The sequence below is a fragment of the Mauremys mutica genome, chromosome 18 (assembly GCF_020497125.1).
Source record: "Mauremys mutica isolate MM-2020 ecotype Southern chromosome 18, ASM2049712v1, whole genome shotgun sequence".
Classification (NCBI taxonomy): domain Eukaryota; kingdom Metazoa; phylum Chordata; order Testudines; family Geoemydidae; genus Mauremys; species Mauremys mutica.
In genome coordinates, this window is record NC_059089.1 from 9,963,849 (window position 1) to 9,977,978 (window position 14,130).

The following is a 14,130-nucleotide window of genomic DNA, read 5'->3' on the forward strand; positions in this document are numbered from 1 at the left end:
AACAAAAACAAATGGCTGGAAATTTCGGCCTGACAAATTCAAATAAGGCACAAACTTTTACAGTGAGGGTGATTAACCAATGGAAGAAACTACCAAGTGAAGTGGTGATTCTCTATTGCTTGAAGTCTTCAAATCAAGACACGGGTTTGTCTACACGTCTCTGTAGTGAGGACTACATGGGTGTGATTTGTAGTGCGTACCAAAGTGTTGCTGTATAACTGCACCATGTAGACGCTGCTAGCTCAGACTCAAAGGTATCTAGGGGCTAGTCTACACTTACCAGCCGGGTCGATGCGGTGAGTTCAACTTCTCGGAGTTCGAACTATCACATCTAATCTGGACGCGATAGTTCAAACTCCGGAAGCGCCGCGGTCGACTCCGGTACTCCACCACTGCAAACGGCGGTGGCGGAGTCGACCTTGGAGCCGCGGACTTCGATTCCGCGGCGTCTGGATGGGTGAGTAGTTCGAACTAGGGTACTTCGAATTCAGCTACGCTATTCACGTAGCTGAATTTGCGTACCCTAGTTCGACCCCGCTTCTTGGTGTGGACCAGCCCTAGTTCACGTTAACATGGTCCTGTTTCTGATAGGATTGTTTTAGCTCAGGCTAGCAAGGTCTGTGGTTAAAGTGCAACGCTTCAGTGCGCACTGCAAATCACACCCACGCAGTCCTCACTATGGGGCTGTGTAGACAAGCTCTGGATTACTTGCACTTCCTTGCCTTTCAGTCCAAAGGAGCCACCATCCACTTTTACTCCTGATAAAGAGAAAAGATGCAGAAATATCAGTGAGGGGAGGGGAAGGCTCACAACTGAGATCAGGCTAAATCTTCATGCCAGGACCCAGCCAGAGTAGCTGGGCAGGAGATCCAGGGAACCAGCAGATCTGCTCCCCAAAGGGTATTTCAGGCCTTCACTCAGGCTGTGGCCCTGCCCATGCTCCGCCCCAAGGCCCTGCCTCGCTTTCCTGAAGCCGGGGTGGGCTCAGCTCCAGTCGGCAGCCTGGAGCTCAGGGGTCAGGCCAGCCATGTTGGGGTGGGGGCAAATGAACTGTCTGCACCCTGAGGCTGTCACTGCCCCATGACCTGCCTCTCTGCACCTCTCCGAATCTTTCCTCCTCGCTGAGGGTTACTGCAGTGGTTCTGCTGCCAAGCAGCCCTCCACGGCCACCAGGGAGAGGCTCCGCCTCCCTGAGAATAAAACACTTGGCAAAAATGTGCCCTGGAGGGTGCATCCAAATATTTACAAATCTCTCCTGGTATTTCAAGCACGTACTCCACAAACACCGTTATCTGTTCTTTGTTACTTTTACCTTTCTGCTCTGCTGGCCCCACCTTGCCTGGGATCTTCTGAGCAACTCTATCTCCTGAAAGGCAGATGAAGAATCAAATATTTTATGATGCTTGTGGTGTATTGAAATGATTGACCGATCATTTTCCAGGGTTTTCCTGCTCCTGACATGCTCTGTAGGGAAGTGTGCAATCTAGGCCAAGCAGCAGTCAGCTTGCAGGCAGGCCACCAAAAGCAAGGTGGGGTACATTGTGCCTCTCTGTTTTAGGGAGCAGCCTGCTTTGTCTTTCTCTGTTTTGGGGTTCTTGTGTTGCTTCTAAGAATTCAAAACAACATCACTATGTTACAAGAGTCTTATGTTTTTATCTAGTTCTGTGTGTAAGCTGTGGAAAATAACAAAGATGAAAACTTTACATGCACCAACTGAAAATGAAGCACGCTCCCAGGTCTGCTGTCCCCTGGCCTCACTCTGGTCGTCTTTACCCAGTGTAACTCCACTGTAAAAACCTGTGCAAACCACTATGTGAGCTAAGGATGAGCCCCTTTAGCTGGGAGTCCTACAGACTAACTGCTATGAGAGTCTCTAGCAGATGGATGACGTTTCAGTACATGCTAATACTACAAATAAAGGCACAGGAGAAGAGCAGGGATGTATGTCTAAGACTGAAATACAGTAGATGTGGGGAAACAGACCCTTTTAAAAGAGCAGGTTGGAAAATGGTTAATAATAATGGTAATGGTTAAAATAGGGAATGTTCTTCTCAAAAGGCACAGCTAGTAGCACATTTGTGCAACTAACTTCCTGTTTTGTCTAGTCTCCTGCCTGGGAGGCGCGGACGTCACTTCCTGCTTTTCTCTTGGACTCCGGCGGGCGCACGTGCGGCCCTGCGAGTAATTTTTGTTTTTACTGCTGCCTTGTGCCAGGCCGCGTTACCATGAGCTTGCCCCTGAACCCCAAGCCCTTCCTGAACGGGCTGACCGGGAAGCCGGTGATGGTGAAGCTGAAGTGGGGGATGGAGTACAAGGGCTACCTGGTGTCTGTCGACGGCTACATGAACATGCAGCTTGCAAACACAGAAGAATACATCGATGGTGCATTGTCAGGACACCTTGGTGAAGTTTTGATAAGGTGTAACAATGTCCTGTACATCAGAGGAGTAGAGGAAGAAGAAGAAGATGGGGAAATGAGAGAATAAGTTTGTATATTTCTGGAAAATAAAGATCAGTTTTTCACAAAAAAAAAAAAACTTGTAGGCAGGAATCTTCAAACTCCATAGATTGCTCTGAAAAACCTTAGCCAGAGTGTTCTGGCATCAGATACGCAAGCAGCCTGCCTCTAAGCAGCACCCCTCATACTTCTATTGTTCTGTGGCATGATAAAGGAACGGAAACAGACAGTGTTTCAGAGCAGGGTCATTGTGCAGTTTGTGTCCTTCGCTGCAGGGCGAGAGAGGTTTGTGCTGTGATCAGGATGTTTTTTAGCATTCCCTGCACATATTTCCAGGGTCCTCCTGGGTTCTCTGGATAACTTGTGTTAAATGGAGTTCCATGACAGGAGAACTTGATATTGGCATTCTGGGATCCGGCCTGGCTTCTGGATGGAATTCAAAGTGTGTGTGTATTAACCCATAAAGTCCTGAGGTCTGGAACCTGGTTCCCTGAGAGACTGTCCCTCCACTGGGCCCTACCGCTATAGCAGAGATCAGCCTCCTCCCCAGGAGAAGGTAGGAGCTCTGGGCAGGCTCTCAGAATCTCTCAATTAGGAGATTCAACCCCTACCTTGGATTTGTTAAGCTCTCAGGCATGCTGCAAACCCCCTCTCCCCCAGGCTTCTTGGGAGGGAGTGGGCTGTGGAATGGAGGGGTCGTCCTCCTTTACCTCAATTCTCCTCCTCAGAGTGTTTGTCAGGATGAGCTTGATTTGGAGTGGGGACTTGCGCTCGCATCCCAGCTGGACGCCTTAATCAGCAGCAGGCTGTTGGCTGTTCTGGGGTAGGCCTCTCTCAACCTCTCCTGGTGGTGCTGTCCCACTTTGCATAAATAATTGCATATTAATTGGAGCAGGGACTCAAACCTGACTCCTCTCCTACCCTAACCATTGCACTGTAGAGTCATTGTTGCTCTTTGTATAAAATAAATATTGGGCCAAAGTGGACTAGCAAAATTGACACCCGCTGCAGTAAAGCCGGGTGCTTAGGATGCTCACTTGGGATGGAGGAGATCTGCACTCAAGTCTCTGCTCCAAATCAGGCAGGGGAGGGATTTGATCTTAGATCTCCTACCCCCTGACTACTAGGCAAAGGGATAGATGGGAGCACCAATACCCCAGTGTTGGTGAGGTGTACTCTGACCATGCCTATATGATTGGGCCCCACGGGTCAGCTGTGAGGGGAGCTCCTAGTGTGAGAAGCTGGAGAATTCCCTTGTTAGCTCTGGGGAGGCATCAATTATTTGGGTGGCTTTGCATGTGATTACTGGTGGCAACTTAAGCACCTTGAGGGTAGGAAGCCGCTGAGCGGTGATTTTTGAGGATGTCAGTGGCACCTACATGGTGGATTTGGGTGCCTTAAAAGGCAGTAAGGCACCTAAATACCTTTGGGGCTCTAGCCTCAACTGCTGGAATTGTCTAATTCTCACTCAGTGCCTGGGGAGGTTCCTCCTCCCATTTCTACAGCTCCAGGTTCTCCTTTGGGACCTGCAGCACTGGGTATCCCACGGCATCCATGGAGACTGGAGAGTTTATCAGGACACAGAGACCCACAATCCTCACCCCCTGGGGAAAATAAATGGTACAGGAAGGGTTGCAGGAGCTGGAATAATCTCAGAAGCAAGCTTCTCTTTGTCCTGTTCATTGGCTATAAATCTAGTAACTGTCAAGCTCTAGGAGTGAAGTTTGTAATATACAAACATCACGATTATAAGAATGAAGGCAATAAAGAACAATGGCAAAGGTTTTAGGATCAGAAATGTTTTGCTAACTCCCTCAGGACAAGGGGGGGCTCAGTAAATTAGAACGTACACTTTGTTTTGGGCTGCTTATGAATGCTACAGAAGTTGACTGGAGGAGGAATTAAATGAATCTTCACAACTAAAGGAACATTGTCATGTGCCATTGTTCTAGGCAGTGTACATGCGCACACATAAACACTTGGGGCAGTGACAGCCCATTTAATAATCTAAATAGAAAAGAGAGAAGAAAAGCATGAATATCCTCACATTACAGACTGGGAACTGTAGTGGGGCAGCTGCCCCACTCTGGTGTGGAAGGGGTTAAAGCAAGCCAGAGAGGCTGTGCATAACCCCAGCCAATCAAGTGGAAGCTTGACAGCAGCCAATCAGGGCCAGGCTGGGCCCTATAAGAAGGCTGCAGGGCAGAGAGGAAGGCAGTCTCTCCCTGGAGGGAGAAGAACTGGTTCTTAGAGCAGGGCTGAGCAGGGTCAGTTGAGGCTGGGGGAGCTCTGGCTGACGACTGCCAGACTGGGGCTCTGACACAATGGGGCAGAGAAGATCCTGGGGCAACAGGGAAGTGGCCCAGGGAAGCAGGCAGTAGAGGAGAGTTGGAGGAGGGCAGTCAGTGGCTGCCACTAGAAGGTCCCTAGTTTGGGGCCCAGAGTAGCAGGTAGGCCTGTGCCGCCCCTCCCCCCCGACTTGCCAGTGATAAGTGGCTAAGCCAGGCTGCCGTTCCCCCTTGGAGGAAGGGGATAGATGAGGAGGATGATAGTGAGCGACTGAGGCAAGTGCTAGAACCAGAAGCTGCCAGTCCCCTGGAAGCAGGGGAGAGCCAGCAGAGCGGGCACAGCTGGAGGGCAGCATCCAGAATCAGATGCCGCAGTCGAGGAGTGACATGGGTCCCACTGTGAGGATGGTGAAGACCAATAGAGTAACGGGGGGGAGAGACCACTAGTGAAGGCACACTGCCGAAAGAGCTAATTCCCAAACCAGCCAGCAGGAGGCAATGCCATGTCTGGCACCATTACAGGAACTAAGACACAGATTAAGGTCAGACAGGAAGTCTGTGGAAGGGGTGAGATTTTAAACCCACATCTTCAGAAGGCCAGTTTAGTGCCTTAACTGGAAGATCATCCTTCCTTCTAAGTGAATTACTTGGTTACCAGATATTCTAGTTCACTAACTTGGGATTTTACAATAAGATGCTTAGCTAAATAAATGATTAAAAAATGTGTATGTCCCTGAACTGTGGGAAATTGACAAATTTTATTTCACACAAACTGTTCCCTGGATTGTATCCCTCTACCTCAATAAATCAAACTGGTAAATTTTCATTCTGAAGCACCTCTACTCAAAGTGGGATTATTTTGCTGTAAAATGGCCCAATTTCACATGAGAAATTCATATACCCAAGTGATTTTCTTATGAAAATTGGCCTGTTTTCTGCATTCATAATGAAATGCCATTCATTGCATTTCAGTGTGAACGTTGCATTCATCTCTCATTGTAATAGAGAGAGACACAGACAGCAGGAAGCATTGGGCTCAAGACTTGAACTGGAGGCTATGAACCAAAGTCAGGCCATGTATTAAAGCAAAATACATGAACTTGGCGAAGTTGTTGCTAGAGTATGGCACTAGATGCACCTCTACCCCGATATAACACTGTCCTCAGGAGCCAAAAAATCTTACCGCGTTATAGGTGAAACCACATTATATTGAACTTGCTTTGATCTGCCAGAGCGCACAACCCACAGCCAGTGCTGCTTTACCACATTATATCCAAACTCCTGTTGTATCAGGTTGCGTTATATCAGGGTAGAAGTGTATTAAATGTATTCTAGCGAATACAGATACATTTCAATTTAGTACAAAATAAGATGGTTTGACAAAATATTGAGTAAGGATGTTTTGTTCAAAATCTTAGGAGCAAGGAGCGGTAATAAACAGAATGACTCACGTAAGGTGACACGTAAGTTGTTTCAGTTGTTTGTCTTTGCTGTAAACATGTAGAACTAGATTTGCTATATCCAGGCTGAAACTGGTACTGGAGGATCTGCTCTTGAAAATGTTGGGAGGGTGTCAAATACCATTTCAGGAGGTGAGAAAGAGACAGATCTCAATCTTCACTGGAAGAGTTTTCAAAGGACTCTGCTCCAAAGACATTGACTACTGAGAGTCAAACCCACAACTAAGGTGCTTTCCATGTTAGTTTTAAATGTCAACCATCCCTTTGGGTGCTGATGAATAGCAGGGAGCCGAACTGACCACCAAAAGGTTGCTGTCCAGTCAGGAGGTTGTAGCTACACAGAAAACTTTCATCCCTGTGGTTTGACACCAGAGACGATGATGATTGATGATGATTCTGTATAAAGCACCTAGAAATGCACCAGGCCCTCTACAGAACAAATAAAAACAACACAGTATAGTTCCTTCCTGTCAGATTAACAAAGTCATTGGGGGTATTACAGCCTAATTAGATAGCACATGAGGAGGTCGTCTTCACCTAACTATCATCCGTGTTAGGGAGGGAGATATCAGCAGGGCTGAGAACACAAGGATAAGTCAGAACAAAGGGGCAGGTTCACAGGAAGGCTGCAGACTTCAACCACTTGTCTCCCTACCTATCCTGTGCTCATCCCCCGAGGTGCCCAAGAGCAGTGGGCTGCACCTTCTGGCTTTTATTGCTGGACGTTGTGCGTCCGGGGAAAATGCTGAATGGCTGAGATTGACAGACTAATTGTTGCAAGATCTCATTTTGGGAATGAGATCTACCTACACTGACAGGCTATCTGATGTTAAAACACAGTGCCCCTTATTTAATTGCTGATGGGAACATGGCAGCTTCTGACGCCCCTGTTCATTCCCTTCCTTCATGGGCCTTCGAGAGAAAGGGAAGCTGCGTTACCCTCAGGATATTCAGAACACTTGCAGCTCTGCGCTAAGACAGCAACTAATCACATTTCATGTGTGAGCTTCCATTGGCATCTTCAGGGGTCAGGAAGGGTTTTTCCCCCCCCTGATATGCAATTGGCTCAATTGTATTCTGTTTTGTCATTCCTCTGAAGCATCAGAGATTGGCCACAGCTTGAGACAGGATACTGGATGGGGTGGGTCAGTGCTCTGGGGTGGTACAGAGAGCCCTGTTTCTCAGATCCATGGCTTGCGAGTCTTCCTGCCTGGGTTCAAGCTGATTGCCAGAGTTGGGGTCAAGAAGGAATTTCCCCCAGATTGCCAAGTAGCTTTGTGATTTTTTTTTTTTCACCTTCCTCTGCAGCATGGGGTATGGATCACTAGGCCCAGGTGGGCCTATCTCACTTCATCAGTTCTCTCACCTACCTAATTCTCTGCCACTGCAGAGGCCTAGTTGGCATCATGCTCTCTCCTGTTCCGTGTGTGGCACTCCACACTTGAGCCTCCTGAGGGCTGAAATGCTTTTAGTCTAACTCATGCTGTTGGGCTCCACAGAGGAATAACTGGGTGACATGTAAGGGCCTGCAATGTACAGGAGGTCAGACTAGATCTAATGGTCCCTTCTCTCCCTTGCAGAGTTTGGGCTCAGCATTTTGAGGGACCAGGTGGCACCTACAACTAAAGATGTCTGGAGGGTAGCACCTCTATTTCCTCACCATTAGATTGTATCCAGTTGGGTATGACCCCTGAACACATTCAGGACAGTGTGACTTTCCCATCTGGCTGCTAGCACTTGCTCTGCTCCTTAGCTGCCCTGGAACCCTCTAGGAAGGTTCAAAAGAGTTGTTTGGCATCGTATTAATTGTACTTTCAAGTATGGGGGCTTTGGATTCTCATCTTCCTTACACATGAAGAGATGCATGGGTGGAGATTCCCAAAGCTGATTTAGGCTACAGCCACACTTCCGGCAGTGTGCAGAGAACAGACGCCGCACACCCAGCTAGCATGGGTATAAAGAGCAGTGGAGCTGGTGGGACATAGCTTAGCATAGCTTGGGAATCCCCAGGGTATGTACCTTACTCAGCTCTCTACACACCCCAGCAGTGCTGCCCCACATCCACATTGCTCTTCTTAGCAGTGTAGTGTCCCACTGCCTGCTTCTGTGGGAGCCTTTCTCTACTGCAGTGAAAGGCTCCAGTGGCAGGGAAAGGCGCTGGCAGCTCCCCATTGCCTGAACCGTTCACTGTGCTATGTAGGTTCACGCTGCAGTGACCAGTGTGGATGCAGCCCACTGTTCACTGCAGCGTGTAGCTACACATGGAGAGCCTGTACTTCGCACTCCACCATAAGTGTAGACATAACCTAAGCGATTTAAATCCACAACTCCTATTAATAACACAGCCCAGTGTGATTTCCTACAATGCTCTATTTTAATTACAGTAGTTACAAAAATTGCCTGTGTAGCATGTCAGTTGCTCTCGCTCCCTTCTGTTTCCCATTGGGGGGGATGTGCTTCTTACACCTTGCACAAGGGAAACATCCCTACCATGCAGCTGCAATGATCCAGAAATGACTCTCTAAAACCAACAGCATCAGAAACACTAACTCTTCGAGTCTATAACAAGGAGCAGCTCTCAGGGCAGAAAATCTCTGTAGGTTTATATCATGAGAGGATCAGGGCCAGGAAACATCAGCCATATAAAAGTGAATCATGTGTCCTTTGTTTAGCATAGTTTCAGAAGGGAAAACTATCACTCTTCCAGCATGGCTTCAGCTGCTGAGCCCAGCCACCCATCCAACATGTGGTGTTAAGTGAGAGGTAGGGTCTGCTATGGTGGCAATGGAAGGCCGACAGATATAGGTGTCGAGACTTGTTTCAGGGCCGCTTGGGGAAACCCACTCTGAGTCAGGGAGGATTAAGTTTATTGCAAAAGGTGATGTGCCATGTTGCTCTCTCTGTAACTCCCTCTAACACGCTCACAAACTAAGGTCTGGAGCACTTGCTATTCTTGAGGGTCACAGCAGAGTTGGTGGGAGAAGGAGGAGGGGTGGGAATTTACCAAGGGGAAAGGCATGGTCCCCAAATGAACACAGGGGTAGGCTGTGGGCTCGGGCAGGAGCAAAATAATAACAGAGCAGATGGAAAAGAGACATTAGATACAGCATGGAAAAGACAAATACCAAAGTACGCTTGCTCGGATCATGCCACACAGGGGCGCCTAGAGGATTCAGGGGGCCTGGGGTCTTTGGCCCCCGCTGCCGAATTGCCACGGAAGACCCGGCAGTTGGTCTGGTGGCGAAAGGACCCCCGCCGCAGGTCTTCAGGGCACTTCAGCGGTGGGTTCCCAAGCAGAAGGACCCCCCACCACTGAAAACCCAGAGCAGAAGAAGCTCCAGGGGCCTGGGCCCCACGAGAGTTTTCCGGAGCTTCGGGAGCAAGTGAAGGACCCTGCTCCAGGGCCCCTGAAAAACTCTCGGGGGGGGGGGGGGGCGGCAGGCCTGGGGCAAATTGCCCCACTTGGCGCCCCCCCAGGCAGCCCTGATGCCACATGTCAGCATGACTGGCTTTCCTGTCAGGTGCCACAGGCCTGAATGTCCTCTCTGACAGCCTGTGGGAATACTTGCACCCTTTGCCTGTTTTCCAGTTCACGCTGTCTGCATTGCTCTCATGGGCTCCCAGCCAGCACTGCCCATTTAGGCTGGAGAAATGACAACTGTTGTACCACCAGGCTCCCTTGCATCCTGCAGTGCAGTTGCTGGAATTGTGATTGTTGTAAATGGCATGTTATAGCTGAAGGAATCTCCTGTATCAAAGCAATTTTGCTGATCTAGTCCAAGTGGGCAGTTTCGTTCCCCAGTTCTGCACTGGGATTGCCCATTTCACTGAGCTCCAGGGGTCCCTCGCAGTAATGCAGAGAGGCTGCAGTTACGTTTTGAGTTCCTTTGGGAAGGGAGGATAAATTCTGAAAGCACGAGGCAGGGAATCGTTTTAAAATGCATCCCCCTCTCAGTACTGGGGGTTGTGCTCGTAAAGCAAAGAGCCCAGAAGATTAACTCTGGATCTCCCAAAGGAGGAAGAGCTGGGAACTTTGCTTTCAGTGATTAGACAAGATAACTGAATGGCACCACATCTGGGTGAGATCAGCACTGGGATTACATCACCAGGAACACGCTGCTATTCTTGGGACCCTGCTGCTGAAGATTCAAATCCCCGGGTGTAGCTTATGTTAACCAAATATGGAGTTTTGACTCCCTCTAGCGGCTGGGCCTTGTACACAGGCTTTTGAGTTTGCTGTTCTCTCCATGCTTTCAGAGCTAATTCTTTAAGGGTACTGGAGGCTCATGCTTTTAGATCCAGAGATCCTCCTTCCAATCACGACAGACAATCCACCCAGGAGTTGTCACACATGTCGAGGATGCACTTTCCCACTGCACTGTAGGGGACTGAGTTTCCAGATGCTGTAATGTAACCTAACCTGGTGCATCAACTGTATGGTTTTTTCCCTTAAAAGTTTAAGCACATAGATTTGTGGAAGGGGGGGCAGCACTTGTGGGTGAGGGGTAGTGTGCAGAGCTGCCTGGCTGTGCCTCCACCTACGAGTCAAAGGAACATGTCACTGCTGCTGGGGAGCTGCCTGAGGTAAGAGCTTCCCAGAGCCTGCACCTCTCGCACCCCTGCTCCAGCCTGGAGCCCCCTCCCTGCCCCCAGAACCCCTCCTTTCTGGCCACAGCCCAGGGCCCACACCCCCAGCTGGAGCCCTCACACCCTCCTGCACCCCAACCCCCTGCCCCAGCCTAATAAAAATGAGCTAGTGAGTGAAGGGGGGGGAACAGTGAGAGGGGATGAAGCAGTTTTCTGCTATTAGGAAGTTGGCAACCCTAAGGCTCCAGCCTGCACCAGCTTCCTGACCTCAGGCTCTGGGACTGACTCCACCCCAGCTTCAACCTTCAGCCTGCATCCAGACTCTGACTCGCATCCTGATTTGATTTGCCTATGGACTCTGGCCTTGTTTCTCACCCACAGCCAGTCCTTGGACAGTCCTTGGCCTGGTCCTGACTCTACAGCTGGCTTCAATCCTTGGTACCTGTGCTTGACCACCAACCACCAGACAAGACCACCTAGAACCCAGAGCCTGACAGTCCCTAACCAACATTTACAAATTTTTTTCCACAAAACTGAAATTCTGAGACTTCAACTTTTCATCCCAATCTGGGATAGGAAATTGTTTTTCTGAAGCCTCAAATTTTCATGGGATGGGAAAACTGTTTGCCTACCACTATACTTCTAGTGATGCACCCCCCCAATGGTGAGAGCACTAACGTAGAGCAGCTGTGCAAGAGTTCTTGGCACCATGTCTTCTGACCCCACTCAAAGCCTGTCTAGACAACCCATGGGCCGTGACCTGTGTACATAGTGCTTCCACTGCTGCTTCTACTGGCGAACCCACATCAATGGGGAAAGCTTAAGAAAAAAGGGCACTGTAAACAAGGCCTTTAAGCCTGGTTATTTGGAGTTAAGGTCCCAGTTGTACCCCTAACTTTAGTAGATGAGCTGGATCTCACTGGGCAGAAGAGATCTGCCTGCTGAAGATGGTTAGGGACAGCTGATTGCAGCATAATTTCCCTTACACTAGCACTAGGTCAGGTGAGCACATATTCTCTCCGCTGTGCACTAGCAGAAAGTAAATGCAACCTCAGGCTGCATTCACTAACTGCTCCATACCATCGGTGCTGCGTGGGAGGTGAGGTTTACCTGTTATAGGCTTGTAAAATACACACATCCCTATTGTGCCATATCCTGTATAGCTGGGGTTTTAGTTACATTCTAGCTTACACTGACATGGGCCAAATATAACCTGTGAGCAATTCTTGCAGATGCGTTATCTACACAGCCCCATGCTGGTATCTTTAATCGGCTCAAGAGTTTCACCGTTCAGGAAAAATATCACTTAGAGGAATAGCGGAGACAATCGTGTACAAAGAATGTCCTGTTTCCATGTTACTCTAGTGCTTTAAAAATGAATCTTAAATAGCTCTCTTGGTATACAGGCGAGGGCAGGGGTTCTTACCTGTAGCCCCAAGTGTTCCAGGGACTCCTCTTTCTCCTAAAGAAAGAAAATGGCCCAAAATCCTCGTTGGACGCATCAGTCACACTTTGCTCATTGTGCTCATCTTGGTGCTAACCCTGTCCTGGAGGGGTGGGGTTTTCCCAGCATCAAGTCCATTTACCAGTACTCCAGGGGAAAAAAGAATCCTGCTAATTCCAAAGCAGGGTGCGTTTGGCCAAAAGGATCTAACGGATAATTATTTGCTCAATAAGGGTGAACTGCTGGCTGCCTGCCTAGGGTGAAAAGGTCTAGGCAGAGCTTGAGCCCACGAAATAAAGCTGAAGCAGGATGTAAGTGGTGTATAGACCCTTCACTGACTGTCTACACAGGGTGAATTTAACCTGGCGGGCATGATCCAACTCCCAATAAAATCTTCTGGAAGAATCCCACTCGGTCGCCGCATACTATTTGCTGTGAGGTTGCGCTGTGGAAAATTAAATAGATGCAGTGGCCCAGGAGGGCTGCTCGCATGCCATTTCAAAATCCATTTTCTTATGTAATCTGCCTGAGTTTCCTGCATGGGGTGTTCCAGTGAGGCTACCTTTAGCTCAGTTTCCCAAAGCTGTTTATCTTTAACCAGGATTGATGTGCTGTCTCTACACTTGTTAAAACCTCATCCACCAAGACATCAAAAATATCAGCCACAAGTGTCTGTTTTGTACAATACACATTGGCTGTGCCTTCTACAGGAGAGAGAGAGAGAAAAATGACCATAGGACTCACGCAGAACTGAACGTTGGCCATAGTAGGACCCCGGCATATGTTTAGCATTGATGATATTATTATTCACCTGAGCAAAGCAATGTCTGATGCTCTTCTCAATGGCTCTTTCCCCCTTTTAGGCTGTAAGGCAATAACTTTTGAGCACTGCATCCAATCAATTGCAAAATTTCGGGGAAGGCAGAACCTTATTGATTTTTTTTTTTGTGACAAATGGGGAAAACCAGAAGGGAGGAAATATGAGGTACACAGGGCCCCTGGCATCTGGTTAGCAGACCCCCGCCCCCAGCTTCAACCACCCCAGTAAATGTCTACAGATCTGAAAAAATGGTTTCTGGCAGCCATTAGCACTATATCATAACAGTACCCCCCGCCCTCCATCTCAGCTCTTCCAAAATGTCGATAGCCAGAGTGACTGACTTGTAGCCTAGACAGCAGCCATAAGAATGGTGGGAATGGGAAGGAGGGAGGGTGAGTGGAGGTGCATATTGAGCCCCTGGTATGGAGGGGAGAATGGGGGACACTGGCATGGGGAAATGGGCAGCACATGGAACCACTGTTGGGGCAGGGATAGTGGGGAAAGGGTGCCATGGGGCCACAAACCTCCTGGTGTGGGGCAGAATGGGGACAATGGTATGGGTGTAAAGGGTGGGGGACACAGAGCACCTGGCATATGGATGGAGGGGTTGCAGTGAGTCCCTGAAACAGAGCTGCCAGGCTGGCATGCAGGGAGCTCGTGTGTGTGTGTGAGGGGAGAATGGAAGGATGCAGAATCCCTGGTGTGTGCAATGCACTCAGGTGACAGACCAAACAAAGCGTACAGCCTGTGAGTATTACTAGTTAGCACTTCTATGGTGTTGTGCACATGTGCAGCACTTTGTATAGCCTGAGGTTGGATATGTTGCTTTGCTGCAGGTCTGCATTTTGGTTTTGGCTACAGCCACTGTCCCTTTCTAGGGTGAGACTAGAGGTGCCAGGATGCTCCTCAGGAACACGCAGAAAAGGAGATTTGATGTACAATAGTGTTTTATTTAGAGTTTAAAATGATCAGTGATATGGCGCAGTCAGGGTGGTAGGAATTTCCATTGTTCTCACTCCCTGCCGTCCCGGCTCTGTTTCCCACAACACAGTGACGGCTTCTGTGGCTTTGGA

At 48.9% G+C, this 14,130-nt stretch overlaps 1 protein-coding gene across 1 annotated transcript; it reads left to right on the top strand.

The window, feature by feature from the left end:
* Positions 1-2,155: 2,155 nt before the first annotated feature.
* Positions 2,156-2,537, top strand: LOC123352499 (small nuclear ribonucleoprotein F). The gene has a single exon (XM_044992701.1). It carries the CDS (start codon positions 2,226-2,228, stop codon positions 2,484-2,486), a length of 261 nt encoding a protein of 86 aa, XP_044848636.1. The 5' UTR covers positions 2,156-2,225; the 3' UTR covers positions 2,487-2,537.
* The last annotated feature ends 11,593 nt before the right edge of the window (positions 2,538-14,130 follow it).

Excerpts from the sequence above, each read along its gene's own strand:
- LOC123352499 (XM_044992701.1), top strand. The coding sequence starts at position 2,226 with ATGAGCTTGCCCCTGAACCCCAAGCCCTTCCTGAACGGGCTGACCGGG.